At 36.0% G+C, this 13,885-nt stretch overlaps 1 protein-coding gene across 2 annotated transcripts; it reads right to left on the bottom strand.

The window, feature by feature from the left end:
* Positions 1-5,616: 5,616 nt before the first annotated feature.
* LOC106077591 (procathepsin L-like) lies at positions 5,617-12,950 on the bottom strand. Of its 2 annotated transcripts, none has more exons than XM_056042702.1 (6): positions 12,792-12,950; positions 11,855-11,969; positions 10,692-10,906; positions 8,020-8,127; positions 7,391-7,514; positions 5,617-5,763 (listed from the first exon to the last, which is right to left on the bottom strand). In XM_056042702.1, exons 1-6 carry the CDS (start codon positions 12,879-12,881, stop codon positions 5,669-5,671), a joined length of 747 nt encoding a protein of 248 aa, XP_055898677.1. In that variant the 5' UTR covers positions 12,882-12,950; the 3' UTR covers positions 5,617-5,668. The 2 variants fall into 2 exon arrangements, with proteins under 2 accessions (XP_055898677.1, XP_055898678.1); XM_056042703.1 differs by having other exon boundaries at positions 12,798-12,946.
* Positions 12,951-13,885: the final 935 nt, after the last annotated feature.

The raw sequence follows: 13,885 nt of genomic DNA, 5'->3' as shown, positions 1-13,885 counted from the left end.
ACTTTTGTTAATGCATGAAGTTAATTAAAAAACCAGGTGGAGCCTGATAAAAGGACTGCAAAGAATTGTATTTCTCTTTAACGACACTCGACCCTGGCAGCGCCTGAGAATTAATACTCGTTTGTTTCTAGCAAAATAATAAGGCTTGTGTTTGAGTCCGATGATTAATGAGGACTGCAGTGTTTCCCGCGGCTTCGCAGTCCCAGCTGTGACCTACATATTTAGTCTGTACAACGTGGCAACGAGCTATTGGTCTAAACTACCTATAGATTGTGACGTCGCAGGACAGAGTTGCAGCCTTCTGTAACGATAGGTCTCGGTTGAAGTCACGAAATACTGGTGTGAAGGTTATAGAGACAAGAGACAGTTAATATGTCTACTTCTTTTTCTTATCTTATATATAACAGACGTAACTTCAAAAAAGAAGATAATTACGTCCTACGCATTTCTTAGTGAGTTATAACTTCTTTAAATGATTATTTCCCTTGTTTCTTCATCTATCTATACTAAGTTGGAAAGCTGTGTCTATGGATAAATACAAGTTATGTTCATGTTTTGTTTTAAAAGAAGAATGTTCGTGTTACAAACTCTACATACGAAATGAATACGCCTACATGGGTTTAGGTTTACCAGCTGTTTGGAGCTACAAACCAACGACTGTGTATTAACAGTGTGGTTTTAGAATTGCATATAGTGTAATGATAGATACATTGAGATGTTGATCGTAGCACTGTATCATAAGTCATTCTTGAAGGTACAGTGGAGGGTGCACGAAGAAATGGTCGTCCAAAGAAAAGCTGGATGGCAGGGGCGTAGCTAGGAATTTTCTATCGTTTGGGGGCCCGGGGGGCTTGAACTCTTTGGGGGCCCCTGCATTTTGCGTAATATTTATTTTTTAATGTAAAAAAAACACTAATTGGGGGCCCCCTCAAGTGGGGGCCCGGGGGGATTTTCAAATTCTCCCCCCTCTTCCCCCACCGTAGCTACGCCACTGCTGGCTGGATAACATAAAAGAATGGACCTGCCTCTCTCTTGATATCCTGTTGACCGGGAAAAGTGGAGGGGCATGGTTGCGCGAACTGTCACAGCGCCCTGCGACAAAAGTCCATGGACAGATGTGAGAGATGAGCATAGTAACAAAATGTATGACTAAGGAGTCGTGTGTGTGCGCGCGCGCGTGTACGTGTGTGTGTATATGTGTACGTGTGTGTGTGTGAGTGTACGTGTGTACTGTTAGATCTTAAAATTTTCAAAATGTTCTTTTTTCTCACTTCCATTGGTATTATACCCACCATTCCACTTGAAAACGTTTATGGGAAGCCACAACAAAGTTTGCAACGAGAATAACCCGTGTAGTTTTTATTTTTTTACCTTTTAACTTCCCAGAGTGGATTTGTATTTCGCATCCTTGTTTGAAAGTAGGTCAAGGCTACAGACGATGAATGCTTTTGAAGGACGCGATCTTCCTGATGTTAAGTCATGGTCAAATAGAGGTTACCTAATCTACACTGTACAACAGGGGCGTAACTAGGGATTTGGGGGCCCGGGGGGATTGACCTCTTTGGGGGCCCCTTGCATTTTGACATGCGACATATGACATGGAATAATGTACGAAAAAATATATAAGCCCCAAATCAAATTGGTTCAGTAAATCAGTAAACTTAACAAAAAAGTAATCAAGACTCTTTTAATGAATAAAAGCTTTGTTTATTAGTTAAATAATGCACAAGTGACAAATCTCAATTGATATCGCTTCACGTCGTGCATTCTGTGCAGCAAAGACATCTATAACATCAACTACATCGATACTTTCTAGTATTTGTGACTTCACTGACATTAAAGCCATGATAAGCCTTTCTTGTGTCATTGTGCTCCTGAGATAGCTTTTGATGAACTTGAGCTTTGAGAGTGATCTCTCACATGACGTAATAGAAGTGGCCTGAGTTAGCAGTATTCGGAAGAGGTTGCAAAGTTTGAGCACACGTAATTACCATATGAAGCCTGTTTCCTCAATATGTCTATTGGTGATTGTATTACTGGTTTGTTGATGAAAAGTGCTCGTGCATCAATGACATCATACAAACAGGAAAAGTAGCACAATTTGTCATAAGCGGGTCTTCATCTAACAGGTGTCTTGGTTCAAGAAGAAACCCAAAGGTATCCATTTTCTTTCCAGCCTTTGAGATCTGCCCTTCATCTCCATATGAAATCTGTCCAGCACGTTTGAATTGCAGTTCTATTGACAGTCCTACATTAGAACTCAACTTCCCATCAAGTCTTTTCTTTCTTCTATAGCTTTTATATAGCGTTACTTTCATGCTTATAGCATGCTCAGAGCGCTTTGGTCCAATCTAGGAGTTGGTTTTCCGTTCTGCCTTTAGGCGCTCAGTAAACGCAACTCTGCCCGAGTCGGGTGTCGAACCTCGAGTCCCCTTCTAGGTAGCCAAGACAAGCCAAGTTCAAGCGCACTTAGCCTCTCGACCACGCTTCCCACAGGGATTACAGGGAATCCATAGTATTCACTACCTTCTTTTGCTTTTTTGATGGATTGGGTTTTTGTCAGTTTCTCATCATTTTGCAGAAAGCATAAAAGGGTACTAATTTCTTTAGCAGCTTTCCATATATGCAGTCCAGACTTTTGTAGTTTCTTCCGAACTATATTAATTGGGAGCAAGAGCTTTGACCAGAATTCAAGATAGGCAAAAAATTCTTAATTTTCCACTGCACGAAGAAGATTCTCTCCTAATATTATATGGTACTACGTCATTGTTGGTTGTTTATGTTTTGTGCGAAAGCAAAAGGATTCAGAGCATACAAAAGTGGGAAAGATCCATATCTCGTTATGCTCGAGTATAGAAATACTCCGATAAGTGGACTGCCGTAGTCACCATCACAACTGGTGACGAGTAGAAGACTCAGGGAATCATTCGAACTGATCCCAAACTATTGAAACCATCGGTAGCTGAAAATGCAGAGACATTACTCAACGAACGACAGATGAAAAGCAAAGTGAAATACAATGCAAAAGCAAGGCTACCTAAAGATTATTCTGTCGGAGAGTTCGTCTAGGTCAAACATGGCATAAAGCAGTTGTCATAAAAAACATTCAGCACCCAGATCTTACATCATAAAGACAAACGGAAAAACATACAGAAGAAATCAACGCTTTTTGAATAAGAGTTTCGATGAAGACATCTCTGGGTACTATGATACCGATGGAGACAATGAACTGCAAACTGTTGGAACAAACGAAACAGAAAGTTATAGACCAACGTCTAGAGAACTTGTTGTGCCAGTCAAGACAACCAGAAGTGGACGAATTGTTAAAGTTCCTAGTAGACAGGGCCGGCCTTAGGCCACTGCAGCCTATGCGGTCGCAGTGGGCCCCGCGCTTTCATAGGACACGCGCTAATTCTAAGTGTACATTATTAAATTAAACCATTATAACGTATATAAAATAACAGGGTTTTCGTGACCTCCTGATTTTCCAGGGCCTCCAGGAAATCTCATGAAAAGGCAAAATATACGATAAAGTCCTGAAATTTTTTTTGAATTTATTCAAATCTCCTGAAGAATAGACGAAATTGACATTTTGGGGTGCCAATAAATAAAAAGTGGCATTTCGAGCTTTCATTTGATAAAAATGTATTGCAAAGACGAAAGTAGGCCTATTTTCAAATTCAAAAAAAATAATATTGACATTATGCTCATCCCTACCCAGACTAGGCCCCGCGCGATCAGTTTTCCATAGGGCCCCCAAATGGTAGATATCACTCTTAAGAACTTTAAAAGGACGGGTGTGATAATATCTTCAAAAGGAAGGATGTGCTAATATTATATGATATTACGTTATTGTTTGTTGTTTATGTTTTGTGCGAAAGCAAAAGGATTAGATGGAAATAAAAATAGAGTTTCCATTGGATTGAGGAAAGATGAATAGAGGGGTAATAACTCGAGTGTGAAGTTTAATTCTGAAATTATAGACGCCAAACCCGAATAATGGACTATTCTTGCATTATTAAGAATAACTTTTGGATCTGTTATACTCGATTCTGTAAATTTTGCTTCAAGGTTAATTAGTGTAGCCATAAAATACTCGCCATTTAGATCTATTATTAGTAAAGGTAACAAGATACCTGGAATTCGCTGTATATCATGCAGTTTTATTCGTGGCAACAAAGTTTAAAATGTAAAACTAACTTTAAAAAAAACTTTGATCTCTGTGGGAAAAAATATTTTTAAAATGTCAACAAAGTCAACGTACTGATAGACCTAGATCTAGGTTTAGTCTTTGTGATAAATTTTTAATCCATAAATGTTGAAAAAAAAGACACCCGTTGACACTATTTGTCAATCAAATATATTAATTTATGTATTTACAAATAAATTTCGGACACCCATTTGGGGGCCCCCCCTAGGTGGGGGCCCGGGGGGATTTTAAATTTCTCCCCCCCTCCCCCCCCCCTTAGTTACGCCACTGCTGTACAAGAAGTAATTATTTATATCTTTCGTTTTGTAAGAAACAGCATAAGCTCAAGCAAAGTGCTTGCTAATTATAATATAGTAATTGATGCTAGAGACATGTACATCTGAAACCTTATGTTATTAAGAAAAAGTAACAACTTTATTTCGAGGAAGTGTACTTACTAACAGTTTACTACTTTATATATATTAAACATTTACTGTTGTCCTCGTGTGTAGGTCTGAAAATTCGCCAAAGACAAATTGTGAACTATAATTTATTTTAGGAGCAGAGGCGTCACTAGGGTGAGTGTTACCTGGTGCGGTTAGCCTAATTGTGTCACAATTAGCTCTAATCATCCTCTCCAAAAATAATTTCTCGAATAAAAGATATTATTATAAAATGTCCGAAAACTTGTTTGTGTTTCAATGTCAAGGTTGAAAGAAAATAAAGACTTTTTCTTTAGTCAAAAAAGTTAGTTTTTTTCCCGCCACTTCGGTGTCAACCTAGGGTGTTAACCGCTACGGCTCGATTCCCTCGTACAACTCTAACGAAGTCAATGTCTGGGATTATGGTTGGTAACTTGCTAATTTAAACTCTTATGGCACTACACATTGTACATTAAGTCACTAAGTCAGAGTGCGACAATAGCAAGTAGACCTTAAAACTAAATTCCAAGATACTCAGCGCACAAAGCATAAATCATGCTGCAACATTTTAAACTTAAAGGATTTTATATTAAAATCTACTGCTACTAAAAAAAAAACAACTGTTAAAAGAGCGTAAATTTTATGTTTAGAAATACATCTAATTAAAACTAACCTCAGACGAATATATTTTGTATATATAGTAAAGTGAAAGTAAAACTTGCCCCCTCCGGGCCTATAGGGCAGATGATGTTAAGGTCATCTGTTTCTTTGGCCAACTGTTAACGAGCAATGTGTTATGTCCACCCAACTCTAATGGGTACCTGACTTTAGTTGGGGAAAGTGAAGGCGCTTATGTGTATATATATATTAAGTAGAAAACAGTTTATGCTCACGTAGACATGTAAATAAATAAATATGACAAACGTAGTTACACAAACTCAACAAACGACACATAACATTTATTTTGAAATTAATTTCTATTATATTAAAAAGTCAACTAATATATATTTATTTCTGGTTTATTTAAAAACATAGTTATTGAAATGAATTTTAAAAATTATTTCTCTATTGGGTAGAAGGCCAGTGTAGCAATGCCACACATGTTTTGTCCTCTCTGAATCCTCATGTAGCCTTGCTCTCCCCACCCAGCACCTAACAAGAGTAGAAATGTCATGTCATATATCATAGAGTTTTTTTGTTTAGTTTTGTGAAATAATGTGGCAAACCAAATAGACCAATGTACCAACTGGTTTTAAGTTTTTCTAGTAGGCTTATTGCACACGCAGTCTTTTAGGTTTCTTCTACAGTGAACGCGCCCCTTTTTTTTTGAAGAATTTCCGCTTTGACAAAGACAATAAAATAAATATTCTATGACATTATGACTTTAGGCTTGATACATACTTCCAACGACTGTCTTCTTGGGACAGATTTTTCCAAAGTTAGTTCTCCTGGATAGCTCCCATGTGCATCTTAAGCTTAGCTTCTAATCTTGAAATATGAATCCACAAAGATAATAAATATTCTATGACATTATGACTTGAGCCAACAAAGCCTGATATTTTCTTCTAACGACAGTCTTCTTGAGACAGATGTTTTCCAAAGTTAGTTCTTCTGGTGTGCTCCCGAGTGCATCTTAAGCTTAGCTTCTAATATTGAGATATGAATCCAGTGGTAAAATCATCGACTAAGTCGATGAAGATTTTTATTTTCACAGTATTGAATTGGAAAGTATAGAAATTGCAGTCAGCAGGCATGATGTTCATTATCTGTACAAGAGTACCGACGCTTTCTTTGTGTCTAACTGATCATTTATTTCTCTTCGACAATTATTTCTTTTTAATAAGCATCTAGACTTAAGATGTCAATCCTCCCGCACCATTCATCGCAATGGGCGGCAAGATCTCTACAGAATTCGCTCTCCTTCAATATTCGCAGCCGCTTCTTAACTGCTGTCTACTGCCCTGAGATTTTTCATTTAGGTTTGGGGGCCGTGTTATACGAGGACGTCCTTGTTTTGGTTCCCATGTTATTGCTACCTTAGGGCGCGCGGTTCATTCTGTCAGAAATCACTTTCCGTAAACCCCATGTATCAAAAATAGTCCAGGTTTAAAACGCTTTGAGGCCGTTAAATGACCTTTGTAATTGTTCAAAGTATAAAAAGTAATAAATGTTAATATATGGCTGGAGATTGTAAATAAGGTCTAGAGCCAACGTGGCGTAGTCCTTCGTATTAGCGTAATTTTGCGATAACAGCGAATTTAAAGTTGCTTCAATTTTATAGACGTTAATAAGCGTTGCTTATACTTTTACGTCAATGTAATATACATTACATCTAGCTAGATCTAAAGAGTTCAAAATCAGAACTTTAGGTCTAGTGTTAGATGTAGATGTCCATAAGCCATATAAAGAAAATACCCACGAAATAATATATCTTGCTCGCTGGCCGAATTTTTAAAATTATTATATATTATTTATATTTGTAGTTTAATATTGGAGGCATTGTCTTTTTATTTTAAAAAAATATTTTAATGTTTTTTTCTTGTTAAATACGTATTTAAATAAGTTTTCTTTATTTGAACTTTGAAGACAACCGAAACCAAAATAGAAGGTCCCAAGATGAGACCATTGTCCAGGCCCAGACCTAGAAGTAGGTCAACTGAAGACACTACTGTTTGCTGCTGGTTACATAATATCATTTCTTATTCCTTCTTCTTCCACTTCTAGTATCAGTCATGATATTACAAATAGTACAAGATTTACAAATTAAGTGAATTCTTACCCCAGGAGTTTTTGACAGTCCAGTAATCAACACCAGCCTCAGTCCCGTAGCCAACAATTTGTACTGCATGGTCTAACTGGGTGGAGCTACACCTGGGGTCTGAATAGATACCACTGGTATATATCTGAGTGTTGAACAAATTTGATATATATGATGACATGAAAATATTTTTAAAACATTGATGTATGTGTTTTGGGGTGAATTTGGGTGTTTATGATGTAACCACAAGAAAATGGGCGCGGATGGTTTTGGCTTTGTAGGCTGTAAGGCTTCTGATGAGACCACAAAGTGTTCTGGCGTAATTCAAGCGAATAAAAGAACTGGCGTGAAACTTGAAAGGGAGACATGAGTCAGTAGATGTGTGTTAGTAAGGAGTTAGATTTTGTTTCGGTCTGCATTTCATATGCGTTTCTACTAAATATAAGTTTTAGTTAAATCTATGTATATTTAAAAAAAAAGTTTGTTTTTAAAAAAAAAGTTTGTTAAGTTTATTTCATTAAGAATTTAATACGCCTGCGCCAGTTTAGTTGTACTAAATGTTTGGAGTTACCAATTAACGGCCGAGTTACAACAATAGGTAAACCAGGCTTTATATTACAATGAAGAGTTGAATCTCTAGAGGCCATCACCTGAAAAGACGACTGACTTGCATCGATCCAAGCAGCTATTGGAGCTATATGAATAACTTTCTTCATGAAGTCTTCTCTCCCTGTTGGGATGTAACCTGTTCCGGTCACCTGTGAACAAAGCAGGTCACGTGACTACATATAACTGTTATTTACTTCCATATTTACAAGATAAATTTATAAGATAAACTTTAAAAAATGTCATGGCATTATGCGACACGAACTGGGACTGAGCTACTGTTAATGTGTACACATGCTTTAGTTTTTACCGGTGCCTGACTTTAGTAAGAAGAGGCCCTAGACATGATGTTTCTGGAGGCCCTAACCTTCTGCAAGCTTCAATAGAAATGAACCTAATAAAAGAAATAGTCGAAAAAAAAATATTTGTGACAGGATTTTCTACGGAATTTTTTTGTTTCATTCACAATGCAGAACCAATAAATTGTCCTAGCTAAAACAGCTTTGAACTCGAAAAGAATATCCTGGATACTTTGTACAGCGTGACGACACCAAATCTGATAACATCTGCAATAACTTGTTGACAAGGCAACGTGGCATCCAGACTGTTGCGCCGCTTGGACAGTCGAATAAAAAGAGCACCAAAGACCATAAGCAAAAACATTTGCACGAAAACAAATGTCTCAGTAAGTCGGAAAAAAACTTTTTTTTAGTTCCATTACAAAATCAAAAAATCTTAGAAGACATCCGCCTCAAGCTACGTCATGACAACGTCAAGCTGTCACGAAGTGGGCGACTTCTGTCCATCAAGACTTAAACCGAACGGTTAAACAAGCTCGTTCGTTCCTTATTCTGTTAGACTGTGTCAGAGCTGCTCGTTGACTAGCAAACGGGAAAAGGGGTCGAGACGTCAATTAACAGTGTATGTTGTATCTGTTCTATTTATGTGAAATGTTGTTTTTTTAATTAAAGAAAAAAGAGTCCCTGTAATCACATTTCCATTAAGAATTAAAGAAACAGTCTTGTTTTAGACTTAGAATTAATAGACATTTACTCTTTCCCATTATTTTCTTTATTAATTTTTCTATTTGACTAAAAATTATTATTATAATTTTTAAAGTCTGGAGGCCTCATGGGTAAAAGCTTTGGGGTGCCGCATATTCAATTAGCTAGATCTAGAGAAGAATCAGATTTAAGATCTAAATCCAGATCTTTTTAGGAAAAAAAAAACAGAAAAAAAAAAGAAAATTTAATTGTTTACTTGACAGATTTAAATGTCGGCTTTAAAAACATATTAGGTCAAAATTGCGAATAAAAGAAGATATTTTTGGTAAGTTTATCCGCTTCGTTTCCATCTCAATAATGGCTTAGTTGTCCTAGGCTAAATGTAAGTAATAACAGATTAAATTATCGTATTTTATCGGCCACGACAAGTGGGAGAATTAGTGATTATCATTGATTGAATCATATTAGTAATAATAATAATAACATTCCTGGAACATCTTCGTTGCCTGTCAGACCTGCCACATCACCAGAAAATTCCTCAGTGGAAACTGTTAAAGGGACTACGATGAATTTTGTTTCTCTTTAGCGAAACTCGACCCTGGCAGCGCCAGAGAATGACTACTCGTTCATTTGTAACATAATAATAATAATAATTATAATAATATTTTAATTTATAGTTCGCTGTTAACAAACAAAAAGTAGGCTCAAAGCGCTGTGATAACATTACAAACATAAACACCAGAGTTAAAATGACAAACTCATCTAAAAAGTGTTAAACAGAGAGGTCTTCCATAAGTCTTCATGTCCTTCTTGACTATAGCGTAGTATGCTGTCTTTCTGAGTCATCAGAGCCAAAATAATTATATGATAGATAATATTCATATTTTCTATTTTATAATCTTGTAACAGTTACGTTAAAGTAGAAAGTTAAACGTAAAGACTACGGCCATCAATGGATGTATATTGTAGCAAGTAGCTCGAGATCAATCGGCAAGGAAATAGATTTCGTACTGGTACGTTCTTCGCAGAGATCAGAAAGACTGCGGCAGCCTAAGAAGTAAAGGACGTCCCTATGAGATAGCACTCTGTTGGTTTCATTGTCATACAGACACTGTGGCAAATTTTTAAGGTCAGAATCGACTTAGTCAGCGGCCTCATTGTAGCAGACTTAAGTAATCTGCACTCTTGATTTATCTGGGTGCAACCATTGTCAGAGGAGCTGTGATGATTGTATTTTTACATAGTATTGTTAATAGTTAGTGGAATCTTGGTTGTAAGTTAGGGCGAATTCTATGTTTATTTGTTTTGATTTCATTGGTCTGTTAAAGAAGAGTTACAACCCTTGAGAGATGATCATTGTTGTCAGAGGCCTGAGTTTTGAGACTATTCGTGGAAGTACTGTAGTAGGCAGTTTTTATAGTTTGTTGTATATTTAATAGTTCCACATTTGATGGCGACGTGTACAGTTACAATTAATTCTGATTGCTTTTATTAGACGTAGATTTCTGTTCTTATTACATCCCTGGCGTGTCTTTGACTTGTTTATAGAAAGACGTACGTTTATGTGTTCAGGTCAGAGACAAGCCAGGAGTTGACAACAGGGGCCTTATAAATATCTAACTCATACCCACAAAGCATTTAAAATATTTGTATAACATTGAAAAAAAAAACACAACAGTTTATGCTACGTAAGTGCCTAATGTCAACCTGACCTTGCCGATTGGTGTGCAAGTGTTATTTTGACACTTTCCAGTATGACTCTTGTAGGTTGAGTCGCTGCAGAGTCCACCAATGGCCTCTATACAGCCGAAGCCATCAAATATAGGCTGATGGGTGTCTGGGTTATCGCAACAGTCAGCCACTTCGTTTCTACTAAGGAGAATCGCTTTAGTTTTAGTCTTTATAGCATATAGACTTTCTACTTCCTCTGAAAAGTGAAAATAAGATAATATAAGCTTTAGTTCAGAAGATTAGCCTGGGGTCACTGATACTTTTGAGTATTATCTGTACGCAGTAAACCAACATGGAACATAACTTCAATAAAGAAAAACAAAATGTAAAAACAAAGTTGTCTCTCTTGAATTGAACGTAACCGTAGAGAATACATCTATCAGTTGCTGCTTTTTTTTATGACCCTAAGTTTAGCAATATTTTTTTCTTTAAGACAAATTCGAATACATAAGCACACATGTATATCAAACTAACAAACATTTAACAAAAATGTGGCAAACATTTAACAAAAATTTAACAAACATTTAGCACGCATTAAAAAAGCTAGAGAAACTCAACTTTAAAACATTTTTAACAAATATTTTAATCAAGCACTAAATCAACAAACAATGGAATCATGTATAGGACTAGTACAGCGATTGGACCCCACTATGATCTTCTAACTACTGTAAAAAATGCAAACCAAAACTCTATGCCATATCACAATTGCAGTTTCGGGGCTCGAAAAGACCTTCCTTTAGGGTACAGTACCAGGAAAAGAAGAAAAGGCAGACAGTAAAAGCGATGGGAAGACAACATAAAACAATGGACGGGCCTGCCATTGAAAGAGATTCTATCCAAGGCAAAAGGCAAAATTGAGAAAGACGGTCAACAGATCTTGTGTGGTGCCCCAACGGTCAAAATAGACTACAGGATAAAGGACTTTGAATGTGAAACTATCATTAAACAAACATTCGTTGACAATTAAGCAAGCTTTAAACAAACAATTAACAAACACGAAACAATTAGCATGAAACTTTTCTACGCAAACATTGGTTTCTACGGAGGTCTTCAAGTGAGTACTTTCATTACTAGAGTAACAAGGCGATGACCAAGTTGGTTTTAGTTAGTTTGGTTTTAGTTACGGTATCTCTAATTAACTTACCTGCAATCACAAAATCCATTGCGCTACCAAGCTGGCCTTGATCAGAAACAGGGGTAATAACTCCATAGTTTCTCCAGTCGAAGTTGTCGTCAGTTTTGATGTCTAACTCTGAATTCTGATTTCACCATATACACAAGTGTCATTGTTTATAATACATTCAATATCAAATCTTTTGTTTTTAATCTAATATTGAACACCGTAACAACATTATTGAAGCTGGCTACAGACCTATGTTCTATTAATTTGAATATTTATAACGCCTTTTGTAATTGTATCTCTTTCAGTAATAGCCAATGTAAATATGAACATTTGCCATACCAACGGCTACATTCAACCTGGCCTATACAATTTAATAAGTTAATTTAGTTTATATTGAAATAATATTTTGAAGAAATCATACACAAGTTGACTAGATTCTATGTGTGTGAGATGTTTGAATGAGTCAAGTGTAAATTTAGCTGTGAATTAAACTAAGTGAAGAAATCTTCCATATATTAGGTTTAGGTAGATTATACAAAATCTTCCATATATTAGGTTTAGGTAGATTATACAAAAGTGTAAGCTCTTGCTATTTTATACCATTAGCAAAAACATGATTTTACGGTTGGGGTCGCCGAGATTGTAAAAAGGGGTCGTGGAACTAAAAAGATTGAGAACCACTGCTCTGGATAGACCTGATCAAAAGACGGGTCATTATATAACGGGCGATTGTTTAACTCCCAATTGAGTAGTCATCACTAACTAAGAAATACTATTAAAAATATCTGAATATTGTGAAATCAATTAGCATCAATTTGTTTTATATGCTACAACATATATCGTCTAAATGCAGGTTTCTATGACTCCAGTAGTAAGACAATTACGTCTTCTAAATGAACACAATCAAAGGATCATTCAATCACTTCTTAACATCAGAAAGAAAACGAAATGATCTTACGCTGACCACAGCACAATGGATGTGTTGGATGATGAGACAGAGGACAACAACTGTTTGAACCATTGTGCACACACACAAGCACAGTCTCATAGAGAATGTTTTTTTTAAGAAGTAGATCTAACAAAACAACTTTAGATAAGAACATACATTTTACTTTTTAACTAATGACAGCAAATCTAAACTTGAGATAGCTAATCACATGACCTTATTATGATCTTGTGGGAAATTCCGTTGGTAAAAAAAAAAATAATTAAAAAAATTAATGTAAAAAAAAAAAAACAAAAACAACTTTTCTTAATTCTTTTTTTTCTGTCAAGATTTTTAGTCTGTCTTGTTTGTCTTACGCTTTCAAAAATATAATAAAAGAATAAAAGAACTAAAACAAATTCAATTAAAAACATTACAAGGGAAAAAAATGCTCTGCATCTATTTGTGAGAATCCAGCGAAAATACAAAGTAAAGATTATTGTAAAAAGAACTAAAATAGCGTTGGTTTAGGACAATTTTAGGACTAGGATAAGTCTGAAACCATTTAACCGTAACTCAAAATACAAGAATTGTTGATGTGTTACGTTCAAAGAGACTCTACCTCCATGTTGACCTTAAACGGGCTGTCTATTTGTACAAAGTTTTTATCAACTCTGTCTGTCTGTCAGGTAAAAAGTTTGGACACCTTTTTTTTCTCACACCCGATCTTGGATCAAGTTGAAACTTTGCAGAATTATTCATTGTCAAAGAAAATACATGAATCTTAGAAAAAAATTAACCAATTAGTCAATTAATTGATGGTAATTAATACTTGTTACAAAGCTGATATTAACTCATGCTGTCTGTCAATGTCGGAATAAGCTTGAAGTTTCACACAAATAATTCTTTTACTTGAGAAAACTTGGGAAAGAAATTGTCCTTGAATGAAGTGGTAGAATAAGCTGAGTTAGTCCCCGTTATAGGTCGCCGATTTAAATTTTAATACACAATTTATAACTAAACAATCCTCTCTAGTACCTCACTAGAAGGGTGGTTAGCACGTCGGCCCAAGGAGTTGGGAGTCACGAGGTCGAATTCCCGTCGTTCCCCACCTTTTTTGAAAATGA

This window comes from Biomphalaria glabrata, chromosome 9 (assembly GCF_947242115.1).
Source record: "Biomphalaria glabrata chromosome 9, xgBioGlab47.1, whole genome shotgun sequence".
Classification (NCBI taxonomy): domain Eukaryota; kingdom Metazoa; phylum Mollusca; class Gastropoda; family Planorbidae; genus Biomphalaria; species Biomphalaria glabrata.
This window is presented reverse-complemented; position numbering and strand designations above follow the sequence as displayed.

Bases quoted from the DNA above. Each gene is read 5' to 3' on its own strand.
- LOC106077591 (XM_056042702.1), bottom strand. From the start codon at position 12,881: ATGAGACTGTGCTTGTGTGTGTGCACAATGGTTCAAACAGTTGTTGTC. The intron at 10,907-11,854 runs GTAAGTTAATTA...TTCACTTTTCAG, and splicing joins AATGGATTTTGTGATTGCAG to AGGAAGTAGAAAGTCTATAT. The intron at 8,128-10,691 runs GTCAGGTTGACA...CTTTGTTCACAG, and splicing joins CTTGCACACCAATCGGCAAG to GTGACCGGAACAGGTTACAT.